A 27052-nucleotide genomic window follows, 5' to 3' on the forward strand; every position below is an offset into this window, starting at 1 on the left:
TCTTCATGGGCAAGTTTCTGTCGTCAACAAGTCTACTCAGTGGGAATGACACTTAGTTGATGGTCATTAATGCCTCTGTTGTGAATATTTTTCCCAACTGAGTAAGTCATGAACTTTTCAAGTTGTTATTTTTGAGTTTAAATTAGTATAATGTATTTTGTCTAATACTCACCTGTGAGAAATGTGTGAAAAAATGTTTGGGTAGAAATGTATTAATCACTTTTCATGGTACTGTCCCCTTTTATAGTCTTCACTTACCTATGAAGCAAATACTCTGTGCCTCTGCTAGTAACGCGATCCCTAGTCAATAAATTTGGGTGTTGCTACTTTCCAACATTTAGCAAAAGTTTTTGTTGCAAGTTTTTGAAAACTTAGCTTATCAAAGTACCAAAACTGCAAGCAAAAAGTCCTGTAAACTAAAAATGTAGCCAGTCCATTGACACAGTTCACTGCCAGTCATATCTAGACCTGTCTGGATCCCCGTGCTATTTGACTTCTAATAAAAGATGGCACAGGATCCTCTGGGGTAGATGCAGGAACCAGCATTGACCTCTTTCTACTGTCTTGCTGCCTGGAGATAAGAGTAACCACCACAAACAGTTCTGAGAGTATGGTGAGGGAGAACTTGAAACAAAGAAAACCAGCAAATGTGCTGAAAACAGCCGGCATGCTGGCTGGGAACCAGGATTTGCTGTAGGGGGGGTTCTGTGGGACTGGGGTGGTGACAAGGGCTGGGAAGGGTCTGGTGTGTGAGCAAGAGGGCTGATTGGGAAGGTCAGCTGTGCAGGGAGTTGCTGGGCCGGAGACTCACACTTCTGTTCGGGGACCTGAAGTTAGCTAGAGGGTGGTGCCGAGGGGCGGGGTCTGGTCCCTGCTAACTGCCTCCTCCCTTCTCTCCTGTAGGTGAGGCTGGCCCAGCTCAGGAGCTCGACATGGCAGCATGACAGCCCTGGATAGCCCAGCTGCCAGTAGCCTGGAGAAAGGAGTCCCACACTGTGGGAGTGAATGCTCAGAGCAGCAACTGCCTCCTGAGCCAGCAACCGCCTAAGCCGCCTTCCCTGCAGACTTTCTTATATTAACCCCGTGGACTCCTGACTCTTTCTCTGCCTTGAACATCAATATGTGTCATGTCATTGTTACCTGTCGCTCGATGCTCTGGACCCTCCTGAGTATTGTGGTGGCTTTTGCAGAGCTCATTGCCTTCATGAGCGCAGACTGGCTAATTGGAAAAGTCAACCCTCGCAACAACGCTGAGCCCGATGACGAGAATAGGGGCCCTTTGGAGCGCTCCCACCCCACCTTGGGCATCTACGCCCGCTGCATCCGGAATCCTGGGGTGCAACACTTCCAGCGGGAGACATTGTGCGGGCCCTACGCTGAGAGCTTCAGTGAAATTGCCAGTGGCTTCTGGCAGGCCACTGCTATTTTCTTAGCCACGGGCATCTTCATTCTCTGTACGGTGGCCCTGGTGTCCGTCTTCACCATGTGTGTGCAAAGCATCATGAAGAAAAGTATTTTCAACGTCTGCGGGCTGTTGCAAGGAATTGCAGGTAGGTGTGCTGGGAGACAGGAGGGGTCTGAGAGCACTGGGGCCCGGGCTCCTGCAGGGTCACACACTCATAGTTGCCTCATTTTGCTGGCCAGTTTTGAAAATGATACCGTCTGTCCACTCAGATTTCCTCTGGGAGCGAGTGTGCCACCTTCATTGCTGCCTTTTCCCTGCTTCACTCCCCTGTAACCGGAAGAAGCGTCTGATCTCTTGTCTCACAATGCTATTTCCCCGGGTTCTAAGTTGTTAGGTTTGCTTGAGTACTACTGTTTCTGCTTTTCCATTAAATGAAAAGCGTCTCACCACCTCAGTACATTCGCCAAGGAATCGCAGTGAGAGGGGCTCACCTGCAGTAAGTGCTGTGCTAAGAAGGGGACGTGCATGCAGGGGCAGGGTGCCTGGTCCTGCCATGGACTCTCTGCCTTATCCCAACCGCAGAGTGACCAGCTTGGGAGGGGAAGATGCAAGCTAGGAAGGAATTAGAATCAGCTGTTCTGTGTTTAATAATGTTCTGGTTTAAATTGTCTGTCTCCTGGAGCCTGACAGAATGTTTTGTGTGCTCACATCAGAAAATATAAACTAATTCTTCCACTTTCTTGGACTTTCTCACTAATGAGCTGGTTAGAAATAGGCAGAAAGGAAAGTATGAGCTTTACAGGGATTCCAGAGGGAGGTTGTGAGCTGCAAGAAAACATCCACTGCCTACAGTACTTTCACAGCCTACCAGAAAGGTCTGAAAGGTGGATCTTCAACCAAGAGAGTATCAGTCTGACTTGACTCCAAGGGACTTGCTCTAGGCAGTAGAAATTCACACACACACACACACACACACACACTCATGCACACATTCATGCACATACTCATATGTACACGCACTTATATTCACAGCTAAGTTTAGGGATACCCTCAAGGAAGTAGAGAAGCAGACTCAAAATTACTTGATTTTTAGGGGGAAAAACATAAGAAAATAACCAAAGTGTTTATTAGTTGGACACTTAATGGGGGAAATAGTAATCTATCTGCCCCCTAACTGTAGGGCTCAGGTAACTCATCCCTCAGCATATCCTCAACTTTCTTACTTGGGACTCTTCAACAGTGAAGATAAGCACTGAGTCTGATGTCCAGGGCTGTAAAGAAACAGACGAAAAGTAAATTAAGTCTTGTCTAACTTGGAGCAAACTCCACAACTCAGCAGGGCTAGCTTCCAAAATTACAGATCAAACATTTTTTTTTTCCCCCCAAAGAGCTGATAAGATAATGTTTGTAGGTGGAAAAAAAATAAAAAGTTTAGGTAACTTGTTAATAGCTATTAAAACACAAAAGTAACAAGTTTGCCAACTTTAATGATTACAATGAATAGAAGATATTTAATTCAAATTTACAACTAGGATTAAAATAACAAAGAATATTCCTCAATGCTACTCTTAAAACATTGTTTTCTCTTCCTTCTCAAGTGTTAGGGGTCCCACGGGAGTGGGTAATGGGCCCAGAGAAATAACTGCGAGCCTGTCCTGATGTCTGCATGGGGGCTGTCTCCTGATACATCTCAGGCCTGTCTTCTCTTTATCTCTAGGATAGGCCCTTGAGGAGTTGGGGTGGGGGGAAGGGAGAGGATACTAATGTTCAGTTGTGTTACTAACAGTTTTCACTTGAGATAAATGTACCACCTTTCAGGACCTTGGCATTCCTTTCTGAAAATAGATTGGAAAATATGCTCTTACCTTCAGTTGTTTTATCTCAGATTTTGTATACTGTGAAACTCATGGTGTCTTAATTTGCTTCTGAAATCTGAAGTTTATGCTCTCTAGCTTGGTATTTCACTTTCCAGAATTGTTAAACAAGATAGGCTGCAATACCTATCTTGTCAGAGAAATGCTCTTATTCTCCTCAGATACATAGTGCTTCAGGAATATGTACAAAGATCCATATTATCAAAAAAACTTGCTGAGAAGTGTTCTGCTTCATTTTACCTTACCCAGTTGTAGCTGCCCATCCTTGATGACTTCATGGCTTAATTATGAATTTTATCAATATGCTGGTAGGCAGGTGAGCCTCCTGGTGTGTGATCCCTGCATGCTGAGAAAATTGTCATCATCTACAGTAAGGACTGGGACATCTTGGGTCATGACACCATAGTATGTCCTTTGGAGTTTTTTAGAAGCAGAATGCACACATAGCTCTCAGTCTTGAAAACTGTTTACATGCAATTTTTGGTAAGTTGTTAGTCCAGTGTATTCAATGTTGATTAGTCCATCAGATCTTTTGGTGCTTGTTTACTGTTCTCAAATGGCAAGAGTGTGCATTTTGACACAAAGATCTGTACGCCTCCTCGTACTATTCACTCTAATGTGTTATTCCTGACTTTTCTGTCTGTTGTCAGGCCTCAGCAAGAGGGCTGAGGAGAGAAGGAAGTAGTAGCATGCCTGGGTTGTTAGTCTGTAAGTCATCTGTCTCTTCCAAAGGTTTAGAGTCTCTAAAGAAATCTTAACTTTATCCCCACTTATGTTCCCCATGCATATGTACAAAATTGCAAAAAGTCTGAAATTACTCAAAATTTTAAATGATAGGAGACTGCGATTGCTGTATAAACAGACTGCCTCTGGAGGCCACTGATCTAAGTATAACCACTGAAATACTAGAAAGAACTAGGTTTTTTTTTTTCCCTCCTCCCAGTCTTAACAGACTCCTCTGTGAAGAAATCATGGGAAAGATGGACTAAGTGCTAGATAGTCCGCTCCCTCCTGTTTGTGGCAGGGCACATCAATAAGGGATGTTCAGTGGACTTTTTTTTTTTTTTTTTCCTTTTTCTTTTTATAATCCTGGCCAGTGAGGTCCAGATGCCGCCAAGGGTCCGGGAGGGGTGGTGCTCCACTGGTCTCTTTCTAAAGGAAGTCTGCGCCATGCACTTCAAGCCAACATAAATGGCAGCTCTGAATCTGTGGCTAAGAAAATTGCCCCACCAGTGTCTGAAGCAGCTGACTTGCTTTCTCTTCTCTTGGCCAATCTGTAATAGCATCTTATCAGCCCCAGTCTCAGTCAAGGACTGGTTGCAGCTGTGAACATCAGTCTTTTTTTCCTCCCCATACCACTCTCTCCCCTCTGAATCTATTCTACAGTGAAACAAATGGTGAGAAAGGAGGCCATTGCCTGAGCAACAAAAGGATTCTTTGGAAATACACTCAGACTATTTGTTCTTACAACTTTCATTTTGGCATAAATGACATTTTAAAAACGTAACCGGATAAAAACTACAAAATACTCTAAGTATATTTCTTTATTACACCTAACTTTAAAGATTAAATAGGACAAACTTGTTTAGCCTTCATAGTCTGTATCAAATACATCTTGATATTCTTGCCTTTAGAAGTGAGAAAGAAATCTGCTACCTCAGTAGCAATCTCAAAACTAGTTAATTTAAAATAATAATAAAATACAGCTGTTATGATTAACTTAACCTAGATAGCAGAATTTGCCATCAAGGTCTAGCCTAATGATGAGCCCCCAGCTGACTTCCTAAACACTTGTCCACAAATGTCCTTGGTGTTCCACTGCAACTCTCAGCAGTTAAGAGTTCAAGCCTCACCTGGCCTGGATCCGTCCTGAAGTGACTGAATGTTGACCCATTTACCTCTCTACGCCTCAGTTTTCTCATTGGTAAAATGGATATAATAGTAGCATATACCTCAGGGTTGTTGTGAGAATTAGATAATACATTTAAAAAGCTTAAGCAGAGTGTTTGGGACATAGTAAGAGGTAAGCTATATGACTCATTAAAATTATTTCTGTCCTCTTAGAAAAAGGTTTAGTATGTATTTTTTGTTTCCTCTACCTTGTTCTGTTGAAATCAACGATGACTACATTATGGAGGCTATTCCTTGGCCCCTACCTGTGTTAAGACTGCAGAGTATGTAGTCCAGTGCTTAAGGGTCACTTTAGGTGTCCTCAAGGTTTTTTATTTTTAAGCTGCAGATAAGCAGTTGTATTGACAGGAAAACAAAGAACATAAACCTCTCTCCGCTTTTCCCTAAACACACATTCTCCTTTTCTCTCCTTTCTGGAGGCAATTGCTAGTAGTTGAGTCTTGATTGCAGGTGACTTCTTGGGCTCCCCTGGTAGAATAAATTACAGGCTGACTGGTCTTCACTAGGTGAGGACTTGTCCAGGACTTGGCAGAGCCAGAAACACACATCGGTTCATAGCCCTCTGGGATTCATTACAAAAGCTGGGTACTCAGCCAGCGGGGTCGTTTTGTGCCAGCTGTCTTCCTTAGGTTGTGACCTGGATGTAATCCATAGTGAAACTGTAGAATGCAAAGATCCAGGTTTTCCATGACAGCATCAAGCAGTTTGTTTTTGGAAATGCGTGCAGAGTTCTCTCAAAAGTCTGTGGAATCCCCAGTGACTCAGGTTTGGGACAAAAGCCATCAAAATGAGCTCAGGATTTGGCTCACTTGAGCTGGCTGGGACTATTCCACTGGGGTTGCCGTGAGGGTTGGACTAGCATATGAGCTGCTGGGCCTGGCTGCCTGCTGTCTTCCAGTCTTCCCTCACAGGCTTGTTTGCTTCTTTGTGTCTGGCTGGCTCTCACACTCTACTCCCTGTAGCCCGCTGTCTGTCTACAGCGGTCTCAGTCCAGCAGGCTTGCCTTAGCAAGCTGCTCCATCAGTCTGACCAGATAAGATTATCGGGGGGCTTAACTCTGCCTCTGTGGTGCTGAGGGACGGGGTATTCTTCTAGGGGTTTGCTCTTTGCTGTGGTGGCTCAGGGCCTAGTACATGCAGGCTCACTTTCTTGGAAAGTGAGCAATAATTGAGGATGAAGGAGGATTATATAAAAAAAAAATGGAAGAGGAATAAAAGGAGAAGAATCTGAGAGAAGACAAATGGAGGTTTTTGCCTTTGCTGTTTTGTGAATTGCTTTGTCATAAATTGAAGTTATGTATGGAAGGATAGATAGGGATATGAAATATCCCATCTTCACTATCTGGGTCTTGGTATTTTCTTTTTTCTTTTTTTTTAAGATTTATTTATACAAGAGCTGGGGTACAGGCCAGAGGTGTGGGGAGTGAGAGGATTCACCAGAGACAGAGTGGGGAACAGAACAGGCAGACTGACGAAATACACTGCTGAGGGGAGCAGCGGGCGAGACAGGAGAGGTCTGTGGGTTGCTCTGAGGCCGGCGGGGATCCAACCGGCACTGCAGAGGCTGCAGACAGCTTCACAGTGTACACTCAACTGCCTGCGCCACCAGGGAGGCCCTGGTCTTGGCATTTTCACAGATGTTTTTCACAAGGTGAAAAACAGCCACAGTTCAGCCTGGTCCCAGCATCCATTTTGACTTAATCTATGCCATGTTCATTCATTCCCAGGACAAAAAAGAAAATCAGCCATTGGAGAAAACAGAAATAAGAGTAAGTTTGTGAAGCATAGGGCTAGGGGAAGGGATTCCTGACTCCCACAGGATCTTGCCCCATAATTTTATAGCCTGAAAAATTTACCTGGCTTTCTCCAAGAAGGCAGTGAGACCTTGGTTGCCCAACTTCAGAATACCCTCCAAAAAAAAAAAAAAAGGCAGGAGGAAAGTAGAAGGAACATTTCTGCATTTTCCTTAGAATAAACATTGGAAGCTTCTAGCTATCAAGGATGCCTCTTGATTTCTGGCTCTTAACAGATAATGCCTCCAGCAGAAGGCAGAGCTAACAACAGTTCAATGTCTGAATCAAACTAAGAATACCACCAATTATGACACATTTACTTATTTTTCAACCTTTAGTAATCCTTTGTTAAAAAATATTTCTGCATTCTTTAGTTGTTAAAAAAAAATATATATACACACACACACACACACACACACATATTTTACATCATTGTTCATTTTTGTACAATGTTTGCTTTCTCCTCATGTATAGTCACCGTAAAATTCCCACCACCACTTCACCCGTGTCCCATCACCCGAGTCCCTTGTGCTCTTCCCTCCCCTGTTTTGATCCTTCTCCCTCCTCCTCCCCTGCAGAATGTCTCTTATTTATAGTTGCCTGTTGATTTTGATTTTTTATTATAATTACTTCCCCCACCCCGATTCCTTATTTGTTGCTTCTACATTCCTCCTATAAGTGAAACCATCTGATATTTTTTTCTTTTTGGCTTATTTCACTAAGCATAATCCCTTCCAGCTCCATCCATGTTGCTGTGAATGGTATGAGTTTATCTTTTTTGATTGCTGAGTAATATTCCACCATGTACATATACCAGTCATCTATTGATTCAGTCATCTATTTCTGGGCATTTGGATTGTTTCCACAGCTTACCTGTTGTAAACAGTTCTGCAATAAACATAGGGGTGCAGGTATCCTTTTGAATTAATATTTTTGTGTCCTTTGGGTAGATTGCTAGGAGCAGAATTGCTGGGTCATATGGATGCTCCATTTTTAGTAGTCTGAGGAACCTCCACACAGCTTCCCATAGTGGCTGGACCAGTTTGTATTCGCACCAGCAGTGTAGGAGAGTTCCTTTTTCTCCTCATTTGTTGTTGCCAGTTTTTTAAATTATGTACTATTCTCACTGGTATAAGGTGGTATCTCATTGTAGTTTTGATTTGTATTTCCCTGACTCTATAAAAGTGATGTTGAACTTATTTCATATACCTATTGGCCATTTGCAAAATGCAGAAATATTTAAGGAAGGCCAGAAGTAAATTTCAATTCCAGGTGCTTTTATTAGTTATCTACTAAGTGCATAGACCTGTAGCCTGGGTCTACGATTTCTTGAGTTTAAACCCCCAAACCATGTTAGTCATTATTTCATTAAACTTTAAGGATGAAAAAAAGTACATCATTATACATGAAGGGGACAAAGAACTCAACTGATCATTAGATTTAAAAAACTGCCTAGAAGAAAGTGAACCAAGCAGGCATTAATTTGAGTAAACTAGGAACTGGGCTCTGTTCTTAAAGAACTCATTGGTAGGTCTAGAATAAAATCGCAAACTCGTAAAATTCAGATATAGCAATTCATATGAAAATAAAATGTGGAAAGTGGCGTACTATGGTACCCACTTAATTATAGATATAAATTATTATTATGGAGCCATGGGTGAACTATGTTCAAATTCCATTAACAAATAATCAGTTAAGTATGGCTCTGAATATTTACATGAGCTATTCAGGCACTCTGCTTTAAATACTTAATGCAAGGTTGTTATTCTTCTAAGCTGTGGCCACTTCAAAAGTAATCTCCATCTCTAATGAAGAACTATCTGCAACATAGTTAGCCATATTTATGAGTTCAGTTAATGTACAGAGACTTCACAGTAACTTTATTAAATGCCCAGCAATATTTGTTTCTTTAAAGATTGCCCCCAGTGCACAGGAAATTTAAAAATACACATATTGAGAAAATGCAGTCAATATTAAAAACTTCAAACCAAAAAGCATACAGTGGCTGTGTGACAGCTTCCAGACCAACTGCAAAGACTTAGTGTTGAAAAGATGGTACCTGGCTCATTGTAGGAATCATTTTAACATTATCTGGGCCCTAAAATCTTTAGCAGGCAATAAATATACTTATTTACTTGAAAATAATTTTTTTAAAGATATATTTATTCATACAAGAACTGGGGTTAGACCAGAGGTGCAGAGGATGAGAGGATTCACCAGAGACAGTGGGGAGCAGAACAGGCAGACTGACTGAAATACACTGCTGGTGGGAGCAGCAGGCGAGACAGAAGAGGCCGGCTGTGCCGAAAATAATTTTTTTAAAAGATTTATTTATTTATGCATACAAGAGCTTGGGTACAGGCCAGAGGTGCAGGGGAGTGAGAGGATTCACCAGAGACAGAGCAGGAACAGAGCAAGCAGACTGACCGAAGTGCACTGCTGAGGGGAGCAGCGGGCGAGTCAGGAGAGGTCTGCTGTGCCATATGGGTTGCTCCCTGGTGCTGCAGAGGCTGCAGACAGCTTCATAGGTTGTGTCTTAACCCTTTGCACCACCAGGGAGGTCCCCGAAAATAATTTTTAATGTATCTTTTACTCTGCTATACACTGCACTGTATTTTGGCAGCTTATTTTGAATTATCAAATCATTTTGGTAATAATCAAATGGGAGCTCTCTTTTAATCCTACATGTTAGATGAATGATTTCTCAAGAAAATATTTCATATATTTCTTCTAGTTGCCTGTAAGTAGTCCAGGAAACACAACTCACTTGGTATGTGAAGTACAACTTCATCATTAAATCATGGGAAAGAAAAATCTGGCTTAAGCAATTTTTTGGGATACATTTTAACAGTTGAAAATTAAGGCTTAGAAACTGCCAGTGAAATAAATTTGCATATAAACATGAATCATTGCTACGATAGACTTTTGGAGGCTTCAATAAGGGAGAAGCTGCATCTTTTTTGTAAATTGTTTTTCTACATATTCTAGGGACATCACACAATTCTTAATTAATGGTTATTAATTTTGAGTGATTATAACAAACTTCTTTTGGGGTCCTTGATCCTAAGGTCTTTTTATGACAACTGTGATCTGAGTGTCTTCCAAAGAATTCTCTTGATGTTGCTCTGTCATCTGTTCTTTTACCCCACCACCTCCACCACCCACTGCCCCAAACAGTATTTTTCTTGTCAGTTACATCCCAAGGGAATATTTCTAATAGAAAACAAGTACCTTACTAGACTTAGAGCTAAGAAGAAGGTATAAATATTACAACAAGCATTAAAAAGTATTGACACCTGATCTTCCACTATTTCACTCCTCCTCAAAAATATTTTTATCCCCACCACCACCCATTATATGCCCTTGACTCTTTCTCTCACCCCTCCACCTCAGAAATATCACTTTATTAATAATTGCTAGTTTTAACAAGTATTTTACTTTGTCAAGTTGTCCACTATATAAATGTCCAATATCTGTCCTTGCCATTCTGACTTGTTTCACTACACATAATTTTCTCTAACTCTTCCATTGTGCTGTAAATGGCAACATTTTGTCTTCATGACTGAATATTACAGTGTGAATATACATCATCTTGATCCAGTCTTGTCTCAGTGGGCATTTAGGTTGCTTTCATGTACTCACTGTTGTAAATAATGCTGCACCATACATTGTAGAACATAAGATTTTTTTTTTTTGAGTTGGTTTCACTTTCTTTGGTCAAATACCCAGGTATGGAATTGCTACATCATTTGGGATTTCGGATTTTAGTTTTCAAAGGTAAATCCAGATAGCTTTCCAAAATGGCTGTACTAGTACTTTCCAACCAATAGAGTAACAGGGCTCCTCTTTCTTTATATCCCCTCCAACACTTGTTGGGTGTTCTAAAATGTGCCATTCTTATGGATGTGAGGTGATATTTGTCATTTTAACTAGCATCTCCCTTATTAAAAGTGATGATGACTGTTTTTCCATGTATTCACCTCTGAAATATATTTTGCATGTATTTCCTCTTTGGTGAAGTATATATTTAGATCTGCTGCCCATTTATTGGGTTTTTAAAAATTATTAAAATGAATATTTTTGTATATCTTGGATATTAACTCCTTGTTGGTTGTATAATGTATATATTCTCCCATTCAGTAGGATTTTTTTTAATATACTTGCATTTTCTTCACTGTATAAAAAGCTTTTAATTTGAAGTAATCCCAACTGTTTGACTATTATTTTCCTTGCTATACATGTTGAGTCTCCAAAAACCTTTATTGTTGATGTCTTAGAACATATCCCCAGTGTATCTTCTATGTATTTTATTGGTCTTATATCTAAATCTTTAACATATCCAGAATTTTTGTGCCTAGAGTTAGTGATCCAGCTACTTGATTCTTTTTACATTTGTCTGTCTAGTTTTCTCAGCACCATTTGTTAGTCTCTCCTTTCCCCATTGTAAAATCATGACTGCTTTAACATAAATAATTGCTATATACATGAATTTATTTTCTGGACCTTTGATTCCGTTCCACTGACCCATGTGTCTGTTTTTATGGCAGTACCATATAATTTTAATTACTGTTGCTTTATAGTGTAAAGTGAGGCAACATGATGCCTCTATTTCTCTTTTTTCACAGGATTGATTTTGCTATTTGAGGGCTTCTATATATAGTTCCTTATACATTTCAGTATTTTTGTTCAATTTCTTTGAAGAATACTGTTGGTATTTTGGTGGGATCTGTGTTAAATTTATATATTGCTTCAAGGAGAAGAGTTATTTTGATTGTATTGACACGCCCCATCCATTAGCATGGAATGTCTATCCATCATATCTAAATCCTTCAAGAAGGTAAAACTACTTCCTTAATTTCCTTTTTTTTTTTTTTAGTTTATATATAAAAATGCAATGGATTCCTGTATGTTGATTTTATAACATGCCACTTTGTGTATTCACTTATTTCTAATAGCTTTGTAATGAGATCTTAGTACTCGAAATCTTTAGGATTTTCCATATATAATACATTATTTATAGATAGTGATAGTTTCACTTCTTCCTTTCCAACTTGGATTCTTTTCATTTCCTGTTGCTGTCTGATTTCTCTAGCTGATTGCTCTACTAAATTAAACAAATGTGCTGACAGTTGGCATCCTCTCTTGTATCTGATCTCTCAGGGTAACCTTTCACTATTAAGTATTACACTGGCTATTAGTTTATAATGTATGGCCTTTATAATACTAAGGTAGGTTCATTTTATTCCCATCTTAGAGTTTTTAATCAGAAAATGGTTGCTGAATTTTATCAAATGCTTTCTCTGCATCTATTTTATGATTTTTATCTCTACTTTTTTTGATATAATGTATTACACTGATTGATTTAAGTCATCCTTGCATACTGGGATGAAATTCACTTGATCATGATGTATAAACCTTGTGATATATTGCTAAATTTGATTTGCTAGCATTTTGTTGAAGATTTTCACATTGTTAATCGAGGATATTGGTCTGTAATTATCTTTGTGCTGTCTACCTAGTTTCAGTAATAAGGTAATGTTGGCATTCTAAAGTGTATTAGGAAGTGTTCCCTCTTTTCGGATTTTGAGAATTCAAGTAAGATAAGCATAAGTTCTTGAAAATTGGATAAAATTTATTTGTAAAGCCATCTGGTCCTGGGACTTTGGGGGGAGAATCTTTAATTTTTGTTTCAGTTTCCATGTTTGTAACTGATTTACTCAACTCTTCTGTTTCTTCATGGTTTGGTCTTAGTAAGATATATTGATCTAGAAATTTGTCCATTTCTTCAAAGGTTATTAAATTTATTGACATGTAATTTGTACATAGTAATCTCATGATCCTTTGTATTTCCATTCCATCTGTGGTAATTTCTCCTCTTTCATTTGTGATTGTTTATTAATGTTTTCTCTCTGTTAATCTAGCTAGAGGTTTATCTATCTGGAAAATATTCAGTGTACACTTGAAATAAATGTGTATGCTGTGGTTTTGGGGTGGAGTGTTTTATAGATACTGTTAAGCCTATTTGGTCTAGTTCCTCATTTGAGCTTATTGTTTCCTTATTTATTATCGATCTTGTCGATCTGTCCACAGTTGGAAGTTGAGTACTAAGATCTCTAGTGCTACTATTTTGTTTCAGTGTTTTCTCTTCAGTTCTGCTAGTACTTCAGTTCCCTGGTGCGCTATCATTTAATACATAAATTATTTCTTGTTGTATCTCTTACTACCTTTTAAAATTGGAACTCTGTTTTTTCTGATATAAGTGTAGCTGTTCTCGACTTTTTCTGATTGCCATTTGCTTGTAGGATTATCTTCCACCCTTTAACTCTACATTTGTCTTTGTTGGTAAGATCGGTTTCTTGTAAATGGTAGAAAGTTTTACTTTTTTTGAAATCCATTCAGTCTCTCTGTACCTTTTAACTGGTAAATTCAGACCATTTACAATTAAGGTTATTGAGACGTAAGTGCTTATTGCTATTTTGGGGGTTGGTTTTTTTAGTTTTGTCTTTTAAATTTTTACATCTTTTATATATTTTTAAAGTTCCTTTTCATTGTCTTATGTGATTTCTATTGATATTTGTCTGAAAGTTCTGCTGAGATTAGTGTAGGATGAACTATTTATGTGGCATGCTGGATTGTTTGGTTTCAAACTTGTCCTTGTGTTCCTCTCCTCTTTCTCTATTAGTTGTCTAATATCTGTGTTGTTCTGCTGCTTTACAATAACCTCTTCAGCACTTCTCTCATGTGTGGATTGGTGTTGGTAAATTCTTTTAGATTTTGCTTTTCTCTGAAGCCCCTCACTCTTCCTTCTCTCCTGAATGTTAATCTTGGATTGAGGCTGGAATTCTTTCCCTTTACATACTTTAAATATCTCCTGCCATTCCCTTCTTGCCTGTAGGGTTTCTACTGAAAAAAAAAAAAAAAAAAATCTGTAGTCTAATTGGTGCTCCCTTATAGGATTACTACTTTTTCATTGAAGTTTTTAATGTTCTGTCCTGTCATGACATTGACACATTTTATCATAATGTCTTGATGTTCGTATTTGGCATTATTTTGTTTGAGACTCTTTGGCCTTCTTGGATCAGGCTGTCTCGTTCATATCCCAGATTGAGATGCTTCCCAGCAATTACTTCTTTAAATACAGTTTCCATGCCTTTCTCTTTCTCCTCTTCAGGGACCTCCATTATATGGATTATTAGTCTCTCTAGGTTACTCCAAACAGTTCTTACACTTTTCATTTTGTTTAATTCTTTCTCTTGTTCTACTTGATGTTCTCTGACATATGCTTTTGAACTCAGATTCTCCCATTACAATGGGAGCAGGGCACTGAAGGGTGACCTCTATTTGGTTTCCTACTTGAGGTAGCAGAATTATGTAGAGAGGGTCCACAGTGGTCCCCTCCCCCTGGCCCAACTCCTGTGTTAAATGTCTTCTTGTCTTGTGCCAGCCTCAAACTCTAGACTGTGTTTAAGCAGTCTTGGTTTTGAATGATTAACTGACATGTTGATACTGAGAAGGGCAGTGCTGGTTGTTAAGCATTTCTATATTCTTCACCTTCAGTGCCAGGGTCTTCTGTGAATCCTTCCATTTTTCAGGCCCACGCTGGGTCTAGGGAGTACCCGTACCTCTCTGCAGACTGCCATGGTTCACATCCTTCATTTTCCCTTGTAGCCCTTGCTCTTGTCACCTGTTGGTTTCCTGCACTTCTGTTTAACCCTGCACTGCACTGCTGCTCCCTTCCAGCTGGTGTCCTAAGCAGTTCCCACAAATCAGCTACAGCCTTTCTTTTAAGCTGTCATCACCACAGCCAGGCGTAATCAGAAATAAGTAGAATTTTGAGCCTAGACGAAGGCTGGTGTCTAGAAAACTGAAAATTTTACTCTATATTTAATCAAATATTTAATCATATATACAACTTTTTTCCTATATGACCTCCCCATAAATATCCATTTTCTGTAGCTAGAAAAGAGGTTTTCAGTGTTTGCATTTGAGTAAAAGGTCAGGCCTGTGGTTTGGACATATGTGTGTTTCATTAGCAAGGGTGGCTGGTATTCAATTGCCAACACCTGGGATTCGCATCAACTGAAGCTTTTCCTCCAACCATTTAAAAAACTTGGCAAGAACTTACCATAGTGACTTCTTTCAAAAATGTAATATAATCCACAGCACTGTATCTTTTCCTTCATCCATTTATTCAAGACGTACTTAATGAACACCTAGAATATATCAGACTTTGTTCTTGGTGATTACAAAAAGTTCTCCATACTTATTCAAGCTGGTGGGGACAGGCAATAAACAAAGTAGGTAAATTATTAGTATATTAAAGGTGAGAGGTGCTATGGACATTTTTAAAAGGTATAACCCAGGGTAAGGTAACCCAGGTATAACCCTGGCATGAGAATCAGGGGTGCTGAGGGGGGAAGTGACAGTATTAAATAGGGTAGTCAGTGAGAAGAGATTTAACCAATGAGTTATGAGAGATAAGAGTAACCCACATGGGTAATCAGGATCCAGGTAAAGGAAATGGCTGGAATGAGAGCCATTTATAGAATAATGTGGGCCCTAAAAGGAGTCAAAGATGAGTCTAAGGTTTTTAACCTAAAAGGTTTAAAAAATGAACTTCCATTTGCTGAGATGAGATCCACAGGGCCAAGACTAGGTTTTGAAGTGGGGAGTGGGAATTAAGAATGAAGACTGGACACAATTTTCGAGTACCTTGTTAAACAACCCAAGTGGAGGTCAAATGGACAGTTGGATAGGCAAATTTGGAACTCAGAGTTAGAGATCAAAATTTGGGAAACGGTGTATTTAAAATTGTGGCACTGAAGAGGTAATGGATAAGGAGGATGCAGAGAAGATAAAGGATTGAGTCCTGATCTTTCTGGTATTTAGAAATTGGGGCAGTAGGAAGAATAGCAAAAGAAACTGAAGAGGAAAAGCCAGTGAGATGTCTCACTCCATAGTAGAATGTTTTAAGATCTAAAATTCACATAAAAAGAATTGTTCTGGTTTTCCTTTAATTTAGATCTTTTGAACTTGCTGAAACTAAGTTATGTCCCAGATAGCATAGGGTAGGATATAGGAAGCAAGTCATTCTCTTGTCTAATCTGCTTTTCCTTCTGTGTGAGAGATGGCTGCCCAGGGTGGAAGATAGGGGGTGTGGTGGTAGGGGCAGCCTGAAGTGAGCTGGGTCAACAAAGAACTACGTCCCTGGACCTCTGAGTCACAGGGTAGACCTGATAGGGATACACAATATAAGGCGAATTTGTCCTCCCATTTTTTTCAGAGATATGCTGAAAAAGAGGAATGGATGTTTTGATAGATGGCTCCTGCTATGTCACTAAATGAGTCAATGACTGTTAGATAATGAAAAAATAAGTTGAACTTGGTAACAAAAGTCAAGAGTTCAACTGTGACACTCATCAGGTTTATGATAAATGCTTGGACATAATGTCACCTTATTAGAATTAGTATTGATTGAGCAAATGTAGAAACCCAGTAGTGTTAGAAAGTGTGCTGGACATGGGGGATATCAAAAAGGACAAAGCTCTTCTGCCCTCAAGGGGGTCAGATCCCTGCTAACATGTGCAGGGCTAAGAATAGTGTCTGGCCTGGATTCAGTGCCATTAACTATTCACTCAGTAAATAGCTGTTGAATAGACACATGAATATGAATATAACATGTGATGAGGAGGGATGGCCACAGGACACTGGTAGCATACCACATTAGTTTTGTCAGGAAGTGGTTTGGTAACAGATGCTTCTTCACATTGAAGTGTCATTTGGTGGGAATGGGGGAAATGTCCAGGTACATAAGTGACCGAAGGGTCAACATGAAAAACAGCCCTTTATCGGGAAAACAGTGATAGGTATCTTGAGTATCACTGCATGAAAGTGTTTAAATAAGCCTATGAAACCCTACTTATTCCATTCCTCCACACCCCTGCCTGGCTACTCATTACTCTGACCTCAGTAGACACTCCTCAGGAATTACTAAGAAACACTAAGTCTGTTATCAGCTGTCTGCCGTGAATGCGCTCTCCAGTGATATTAGGGTGTTGCATAGCTTTAAAATGAACAGCTTAATTGTGACCCAGTGAGCTGCGCTGTTCCCTTCACTGGGAGCTTCTCCACAGGCTGCCAATAGCTGTAACAGATAGCCTTCATTTCCTCCTGTCCATAGAAAAAATCCTCTGCAAACTGAGGTCTAGTCAGTCTTTACTATAGTGTGGAAACCTGTATGAAAAGGAAGTAGGAGTGGCATGGCTAAAGACTCACTTGATATTCTGTACAAAAGGAGTCTGCCTTTAATTCTCATACTTTTCAACCAGGAAACATGGACTTCCTCGATATAAATGGTGGGTAGCCCATGAAAGACAAACCTTGAGTCCAGGCCCTTGGTCAGCAGGTAGTCTGAGTGGCCATCATGTGACCTGGAGGAGTGAAGGCAGTGCCTTAAAAGCCAGGGAAAAACTGTGCAACAAGCCATGGATGTGCTCCCCACTTCTTCACAAACTGCAGGGCAGTGGTTCAGACTTAGCTTCCTCCATTCCTAGCATCCCTTACTCTTAAAGCTTGAGATGGTCATCTTCAGACCAAACAAAATATTATTCATTGTATTCAGCTACTTCTAGTTTTTCCAAAATTAGAGACTTGGCAGAATTATGGAGATGGTTTCATCTACCTGATAAATAATTCGGTTCCAGGGCAGTAGTAAAAAAACTACCTAAGATGCAATTTTGTGGCTGGTTTAATCACAGCGCTGAGTAATGATCAGAAAGCAGGAGGGCTATGACTACTTTTCCTGGTGGTTCGTTTTTTCCCCCAAATTATGTTTGTTGGAGTAAAGTGGGTTTTTGTCTTTTATCTGCTCTGGGGGCCTAAGTTCAAACCTCCACACATGTATACTTTGACACCCTGCCCACCACCAAACCTCAACAGTCCTTCACCGTGTTGTTAGGCCCCTTCTCTCCCACCTCACCACCTTCCCCCTCTGGTTACCTCAGTTTTATAGTCAGTTTTTTATAGTAAGAGTTTATTGGTTTTGTTTTAGTGTCTTCTATGTTTCAGGCATTGGAAATGGAGCAGTGATAAAGCAGTTCTAGTCTCATAATTATTTGAGTTACACCTAAGTCATATGTTAGGTGTCCTTACAGAAAATTTCTGAGCATAAAATAGCACTGCTGGGAATACAGGTTTGAGTCAAAAGCTCCTGCCAAGTAGGGGAAAATACCAATAGCAGAGGGGAGTGGTGGACATTGCATTGTGATAGCTCCAGCCTAAGGTGGTATCTGTATGGTAGGCCATTATTTTTTTTCCCACTAATTTTTCCTTCCCCAAAGACAGTTGAATCACCCGGTGATCCCATGTGAGCAGATGCTGGCATACTAGTACAATAAACTGGGGAGCTGTTAGCAAGAGAATGAGGCTGTCTTTCAAGACTGGGAAGAATGGTACTTTCTTGGGTACAGTCCTGTCAAGCTGAGCCATAGCAGAGTGTGACTAGTCCTCTGAGTTGTTAATAGTTTCTTTCAGTGATGGCTATTTGATGACCTGTATCGATCTCCCTTCTGCCACAACTCAGCTAGATATCAAGCTAAGACTCACCAGTCAGGAAAAAAAACAAACAACAAAGCAAAGGCCCACTCAGTCCCTTACTCTATCACCTTCTACAAAATTTACACACATAAATCAAAATGACAGTGCATTAAGGCAAGATGATGGAAAGGCCTAACTTTAGAAACTGCTTTTTTTAATAGATGCGGGGGGTGATTAGACCATTTTCTGACTTAGCTCTTATGTGAAACTCAATCCAGAACACACTTCACCTTACAACTGGTCTCTGGACATAGCCCACAACTAAGCTATTAACTACTGAGTGTTCTCTAAACTAAGGGCCATAATAAACCATGCCAAGTTTATAGCACTCTTGGTATGTCTTACTTATAGTCCAACATGCCCATTTAAGAAGACATGGATTTTAGTCCTCTTCCAAGTTCAAAGCCTGGATTCACAGGCCTAGAACAGGACAAAGTAACAATTAACTGTCAAAGTATTTTACTTTTCCCCATGGACAGTATGGTTAGACATCATTTATTACCAAACTACACTGATACTATTCTTAGCACTGACTTTATAGTATAAACCAAATGTACAAAAATTTCTGTACATTTACAGAGCTTAAGCTCTAGGATCGATAAAGTATTAGGTTGAACCATATGAAATGGCCATTTCTGTAGGTTAGAAAAGGGTCAGAGATTGACAGTTTCCTGTGAGAAATATATTATACATTAGTAATAAATGCTAAGGAGAACTTATAAATCAAGGTGGGGGAAGAATAAGTAGGTAAGAGGTAGGTGGTTGAAATTTTAGATATATTGAACCAGAAGACCACACTGAGTTTTCAGGTTATCCTTAAATAACACTACCTATCTGGAAGTAGAACACTGCTAAGTAGGTAGACTTTTTTTTTTTTTGCACAAGTGCAAAGTCCCATGCAGGCCTGATGTGTTCAAAGAAGGGCCAGATGACCAGTACGGCTGGAGCAGAAAAAGCAAGGAAGGCAGTGGTTGAGTCCAAACAGGTAACACAGAACCTTAAATACCAGGGAGAGAAAACTAGATTTTAGTGAGATAGGAAATTTAGTAGCTTTTCCTCAGTTATTTCACAAGGAAGCCAAAAAGAATTGGGATAATGTTTGTTCCTGACTGAAAAAATGCTTGTTAGAGCCCAGAAGCCGCATTAGGTCCCAAGAGCAGTAGTCAGAACTTGAGATGGTCTGAATCATGAAACTTGCTGGAATTCCTTTGCTAAGAATCTTTTTCTAAATACCCAGAAATATGACAGATAGGATTTTTATTTTGTTTGCTTATCTGAAGGTCCACTGTAATCTTTCAGACAGACATATGTCACAGTGACAATTGTGAGGAATCCTGGGAGACGCCCACTAACTAGGGCAGGGTGGACAGTAGGAACTTCCTCACACTGACCCACTGAGAAATCAAATAAGGCAATCTTGTTTGTTTAGACTGCCTGCCCAGAGGGGAGTATGTGATTTTGGCACATATCACACCCACTGGGGCTTGCAGACATACCACAGCACAGTCTTTTTTATTATCCCCCTGCATGGTCTTCCCCATGGGCTTATAAATATTCATGTTGAGGCTTGGCACCCTCATAAGTCTCTCTGTTCAATTCACAAATTGGCTAGTGGCAGCCATTAAGATTTTAAGGTGGCCTGAAAGGCACTTTGGGAATCTTAGCCATTAGAAAAGGGAACACCTAAGAGCTAAGTAATACTGGAAAGAATACTCCTGGTGCGCTGTGAAAGGGAGTCTGATATTAAAACAAGCATTGTATTGTTTACTTTAAACCTGCTTACTAGCCAGAAGGGTCTGAGATAGGCAAATTAGGGTATCTTGTAGCCTATGATGAGCAAGAGTTTGGCACAGGGTAGCAGAGCTGCTATGTGCCAGCAACCCCCATACTTTTTTGCTCACAATCATATTTAAATGCATTAACAAATGAAGTGTGCAGTCAATATTTTACTGGAGCAATAATTCAAGTCTGAATACTCTGGTCTTTGAAAGCCTAGGGTCTACAATAGAGCTGGAGAGCAGAGGCTGCACAGCAGAGTGTGCTTCGTGGTTCCCAGGACAGTAACTTAGCACCTACAGGAAACTACGAAAGCTAGATTGCTAGGGAATAAAAGGGGAAGGAGGGGGAAAACAAGCTTTATCATAGATCTGAGAAATACTGAAGAATTAGCTCAATAATTTTGGATCTCCCCACTTTAGTAAGAGCTATTCAAAGGGAGAATAGTGTAATAAAGGGTACTAAATTATAGCCTGGTTCAAATTACACTTTTCAAAGTATAACCTCAAAAATAAGCTGAAAAACTGCCTGTGCTTCTATGTGGGAGGGGTCTGCAAATGCCTTAATCCTCTACTTTTGTTATTTATGTAGAAAGTACAGACTATTACCTATTTTATGGGTGAGGAATCATACTTTAGACTTTTCTAAGGTCACACAACTCAGACATGGAAGAGCTTGGCTTCAGATCTCTATCTTACACACCAATCTCAGAGTTCTTAATTGGCCCACCTCTTAATTTTAGTGACTCTTTGCTGTGGTCCATTATCCTGCTGGTTTGTGTTCTAGCCTCACACTAGACTGGGGCGGGGCGTTTCTGCTATGTAATGCCTAGTCTTTGAATTGACTCAAACCAAGATTGCTGGTTCAGGGCCTTCCATATTCCAGAGTATCAAGACATACGCCATGGCTGCTTATCCTTGAGGGAATTGGTTCATGCTCCTGGCTATTTCTAACAGTATCCCTCTGAGATGCCTCATTCTGCTGCTCCTCTCCAGGTTCACTTGTGTTTCCCAATGCTGGAGCTCATTTTCCTGCACCAAATACTCTGCCCTATGGAGAAATAGAGGGTTGTAGCACTGTAGAAAATAACTCAGAAAACTGTGAATCACCCATTTCAGAGTGTGAGCATATGAATAGATTCCCTCTACTCTACTCCTGGTACAATAATGGGATTCATTTGAGCAGTAAAGATAATCAGACCCAAAAACATACCCTAGAAGTGAACTGCCATGCTTGCTGAGTAGATGCCCAGTAGGATGACAACAACTATGAAAGTTGTGACCTGTGATTTGAAACACTTTTCCTGATCTTCCTTCAAACCTCATACTACTGCAAAGTCAGTCAGGTTCTCTTTTCCAGGAAGTTGCTATACATGATGTGGAAAGTTGCGTGTGATAAATCGAGAGATTTTCAGGAAAGGTAGGAAAAGAGAATTTAGAGCCAAGAATCATTTAGTATACAGTTACTATTACAAGATATGTAAAATCCAGGACTTTTTGAATCTTTTCTAGTGTAGGCACCATTTTCCCGAGAAGTCCGATTCTTCTTCCTGTGGACCCCTCAGTTAGCTGCCTTTGTCTTTTTTTTTTTTTTTTTAAGATTTATTTGTTTATACAAGCACTGGGTACAGTCAGAAGCGCGAGAGGGTGAGAGACTTCACCAGAACCAGAGCGGGGAGCAGCGGGCAGCAGGATAGGTCTGCGTGCCATGCGGGACCCTCCTCTGGTGGCCGGGGATCGAACCGGCGCTGCAAAAGCTGTGGGCAGCTTCGTAACCCAGTGCTCAACCACTGCGCCACCGGGGAGGCCCTGCCTTTGTCTTTCAGGTTCTAGGCTTCCACAAACAAGGCCTATCTGCTTATACTTCATTTCTAGCCATGGACACAGCTTATAACCCACCAAAGATGGCTTTACGCCAGAATAAACAGAAAACTGGATGTTTTAGTATGATAAGGGTGCAATAAGCAAGATGAAAAAAGCTTTACTGTCTAGTCAAGGCCAAATTCATTTAAAAGCATTCAGACTAAAAATTCTTAGGAAATTTGTTTTCAACTGTGCATGTAAACATAAAAACCACCATCCCAAATATGCAGTTGGATATTGATGTTAAGACTTGGTCTGTAAGGTCAAATGGCAAATATTGCAGGCCATATTACTAACTCCGCTGTTCTAGCACAAAAGCAGCCATAGGCAGTTCCATAAATGAATGGACACGGCTATAATTCAGTAAAACTATTTCTAAAAGCAAGACTACACGTAGCTTATGGGCCTTAATTTGCCAACCTCTGCCATACAGGAAATGCTCATTGCAGTAAGAAGCCAATGGGAAGAACTAGTACCAAGTTAATTTGCTTTTCTAGAAATTAGTGGGTCCATGTTCCCAACATTTACAAAAGCTAAAAATATGTCTAATAGTTTTTCTTGGTCAGATTAGTTGCATAAAACAAATACCTAACACCAGTTACTGCAGAAAGGATGGGACATCTCAAAGCAGGCAAAATCAAGTAACAATCACAACAGATCTGTACTCACTATACACTGTAGAGCCATGGGGGTTTTTCACCTGTTTCTCTTCTGTCCTGCAGGTCTGTTCCTTATTCTTGGTTTGATACTCTACCCTGCTGGCTGGGGCTGCCAGAAAGCTGTTAACTACTGCGGACCCTATGCATCGGCCTACAAGCCTGGAGACTGCTCCTTAGGCTGGGCCTTTTATACTGCCATCGGTGGTACAGTCCTTACCTTCATCTGCGCTGTCTTCTCTGCACAAGCTGAAATTGCAACTTCCAGTGACAAAGTACAGGAAGAAATTGAAGAAGGGAAAAACCTTATCTGTCTACTTTAGTTTGGAAACATTTCACCTCCAGTTTCCTCATTTGAGTCAAGTGGAGAACTAGCTTTTATCTACCAAAGCCAAATTCCACAGCCCTGAGCCTTAGCAAGACCATGGTGAGGCAACTTCCAAGTAGGCAAAATTACTGCACCTGAGGGCCACCATGCAAATCATGAAGTGGAACATGAAAGACTTGCAGGCTGTTTGAGATGAGTGCAAACCTATGAGCATTTGTGCCTCAGAGTGAGACTTGGGGATTGGTGGTTGAGACAACAAAAAACAATGTATTTTCTGTGGACAGAATACTGCCTCTCGCTCAGATGATGAAAGGGGTCAGTAGGGAGGACACTGTGGAATCTGCTGTGGAGTTTATACTAGGCTGAAGTCCTGGGTAAGGTGGATCAACTGAACTGTTACTCCCAAGAGTTTTAGAAAAAAGACCTGTATGACCACAAAATCCTGCTAGTGAAGACAAATTCATTCCAATTTCCAGAAACCATCCCAATACTGGCCCAGTCTCCACTTCCACCAGAGTTCACAATATCGTTTTTCTCCATGGGTTAGGATTATGCTCTGACTGCCTAAGAAAAACCTCACTGTGGCCCCCCTCCCCCCCCATCCAGAAACAGACATCTCCGAGCCAACTATGTCACTCATACAGATACTCACTGGGAGAGCTTTACCAGCTGTTTGCGAACAATGCTGTAGTCAGCTGTATTTCCAACCCATAGAGCAAGAGAATGGGATTCATTCTTTGCAGAAGAAAAAGGAGCTAATCACAGGAGTTAAATTTTTCTTTTTTTTTTTTTCTTCAGGATCTAGTGTTGATCCTGAAATCAGCCTAAAAGAACATTAAATTGTTGCAAGTAGTGAGTTTCATTCCCAGAAAAGCAGAGAAACTTAATGCAAAGGGGGAAAAATATAGAGCTTGATCAAGCCTCTTGCACCTGCCTATACCTGTTTACAAAAAAACTGAACACCACTATTAAAAAGGATTCAGGGGCTCTTAATCTGGTTTTCATAGATTACCAATATTACTGACTCAAGAAAATGGTATTGGCCATTACCTCAATTTACTTGAGAATGATCCACATAGCAAGAAAGAATATAGCCTGGCATTACCCCAAGCTTCAGAATTACAATATGATATAGAAACTCCTTAGCAATGCCTTGCTTTGTTTTGAAAATTACAAGTAATCACTAAGCACACAGTACCATGCCCAAGGTATAGAAAAAGAACCTTGACAGACTTTACAACCTTACCCAATTTAATCATCTTAAAGCCATGTGAGTCTAAAACCATACGTTAGTGCAGAGTAAATGCTTTACATACAGATGGAACAAAACTTGAGAGTTTCATTTCATATTGACCTTTGGCCTCTGACAGAAACCATCTTATCTCAGATTTAACAGCTAGGGGTAGAAATGTGGAACCAAGCTATGATACACTCACCATTCGTGAACCAAAGTTCAGAATGAGAAAGATGTTAAATCCTGTGATGTTTTTGGTAAAGGGAAGGGGTAAGTAGGTATCCTCATACCAGCTTACAATAAGCACTCAGAAGGAACATTAAGCCTTTCTCTGATACCATACAGCAACAGACTATGGCAGCCACTGTCCCCAACTGTGCATTTATATGCTCTAACCAGGTCCCAGTGCCATCAGAATAACTACTTTTCGAACATTGTAACTTTCATTAAAAATTCTTGTCCACAAATCTTGATAAAAATATTTTAAATTTAGAGATGTCGTTTTCTAATGCTAATTTTCCATTCTTACTGTCCTTATAGCCAAGTTAAAATTATATGCTCAGAGAATCCTCTAAGCAATTCCATCACCTGTACTGGCTGGCTGATATTTGTGGCCAAGGTGCTGGCATATCCTTAGATTACCCTGATAATGGTCACAAGTGAAAACGTGGCCTACCTTGACCAGAAGACAGTCATTTGACAGCGTTTACTCTTTAGGAATCTGGATGCTTCAGAAGAGAAAAGTACATGCATACACACAAAACCACAATTGAAAATTAGACACTAAATAAACAGAGCATCTCTAGCAGAGACAGAGTAAAAACATAATGTTGGACCTTTTAAACCTTGGGTCCATAGCCAGACTTTGGTAGAGATGAATGGAACATCCAAAATCTATCTAGTGTAGATCAAAACAGCACAACTGTTTAAAAACCACTGAATATGTGGTAGAAAGAAAATGCTTAAGATAATTAGACATTTATTATTGACATACACCTATTTTTCTAATAAAATTCTATCACTTACCACCTCAGTCTAAAAGTCTAATATACCTGAATAATAATTAGTACCAGAAAAGATTTTTGCCTGCATTTGTGCTTAAAGTTTCATGATTGGCTGGGCATCTCAAACTACAAGGAGGCAGAATTACTTACTTGCCTTTGATTCTGTGGATTCTTTAAACCTGTGTGCTAACTCAACAATGTTATGTTAATTATAAGGGTTTTTGTATAGTTTTGAAACATCTGTGGTGTAATGATCTTTGTTAAACATTTATTCTGTAAAGTGCCATAGTCTTTTTTTATGTGTAGCATATTTAAAAATTTATATATGTATATTATACATACACAAGTCTGTGTGAGAGATGTGCAATAACAAAGGTGTATGTATGTTTTGTTTTTGGAAACTGGACAGGAGTCAGAACAGTTCTGTTTTGGCAAAGGAGAGTTACACAGTTCTGCCTTCATGGCCTAGTCATTAACCCATAACAAGTTTAATGCTACACAAACTGATGTGAAGAAAAGACTGGTACAAAATCATTTTTTTTCCTGGGTCTAAATGATTAGATTTATGTGAAAGCTTAAGCCAGCAAGTCAGGCCCAGTTAATGCTAGTCTTTCATGTAAAATGTGAAGCTGCCATATTGCCTTTTCTGTTAGTGTGATAACTCGTAGCTGGTACATAATCACTAAGAAGCTATTTCTTAACATGCCTAATAGACCATGTTAATGCTAGACCACTATTTAAGGGCTAATCTCACAACTTCTTAGCCGTGTGTGTCTGACTTAGACTTCTCTGTGCAATAACATGTGGCCAATAATGAAATCCCTGGCCTGCATTTTGCACTTGGGCAGCAATGACTCCCAAGAGCTAAAAGAATTAAAGGCACGACTGGGATTTATCCCTCTGAGACTGTGGTGAAACTCCTAAGGTTGGGGGTCATTAGGTGCTTTGGAGGAACGCAGCACCACTTGATATTCAACAGCCACTTGAGCCAAACAAAGTTGTATTTGCCACTAATGGACTCAACTTGAGCCTTCAAAAATGTGTGGTTATCCTATTATGTTGTAAACTAATACATTGTTTGTCTAGCATTGATTAGGTTCTGTGCATATGTATTTTCATTATGTGCTCCCTTTTCCTCTCCCCAGATCTGAATAAAACCAGATTTTGCAAACTTATCTTGATTTTTCCAAGTCTGAGTTATAGATTTCAATATAATGTATATAATAATTTGATCAAGATAATACCTACCAAATTTTACTTGTAACATTTATATGTAATATTGATGACAGGAAAGAAAGTATTCAGATATTTTAAACTAACCTACTCATTAGTGTCATATCCATCCCTACTTTAAGTTAGCTTTTGCTTCAAAATAACTGTATTTTTTCCTTGGAGAAGCATCATACAAGAACTGGGGTACAGGTCAGAGGCGCGGGAGGGTGAGAAAATGCACCAGAGACAGAACGGGAGCAGAATAGGCAGACGGACCGAAGACACTGCTGAGGGGAGCAGCGGGCCAGGCAGGAGAGGTCTGCCATACCATGTGGGTTTCTCCCTGGCTGGCCAGGAATTAAAGCTGCACTGCAGAGGCTGCGGACAGCTTCACAGCATGGCG

The 27052-nt window shown here is 40.0% G+C and overlaps 1 protein-coding gene across 1 annotated transcript; it reads left to right on the forward strand.

Annotated features, from left to right (window-relative positions):
- Window positions 1-1120: 1120 nt before the first annotated feature.
- LHFPL2 (LHFPL tetraspan subfamily member 2) lies at window positions 1121-23194 on the forward strand (the record flags this gene model as incomplete). The annotated part of the gene is made up of 2 exons (XM_084233345.1): window positions 1121-1550; window positions 22938-23194. 2 exons carry the CDS (start codon window positions 1121-1123, stop codon window positions 23192-23194), a joined length of 687 nt encoding a protein of 228 aa, XP_084089471.1.
- Window positions 23195-27052: the final 3858 nt, after the last annotated feature.

The sequence above is a fragment of the Talpa europaea genome, assembly GCF_964194135.1.
Source record: "Talpa europaea genome assembly, chromosome: 5".
NCBI lineage: Eukaryota > Metazoa > Chordata > Mammalia > Eulipotyphla > Talpidae > Talpa > Talpa europaea.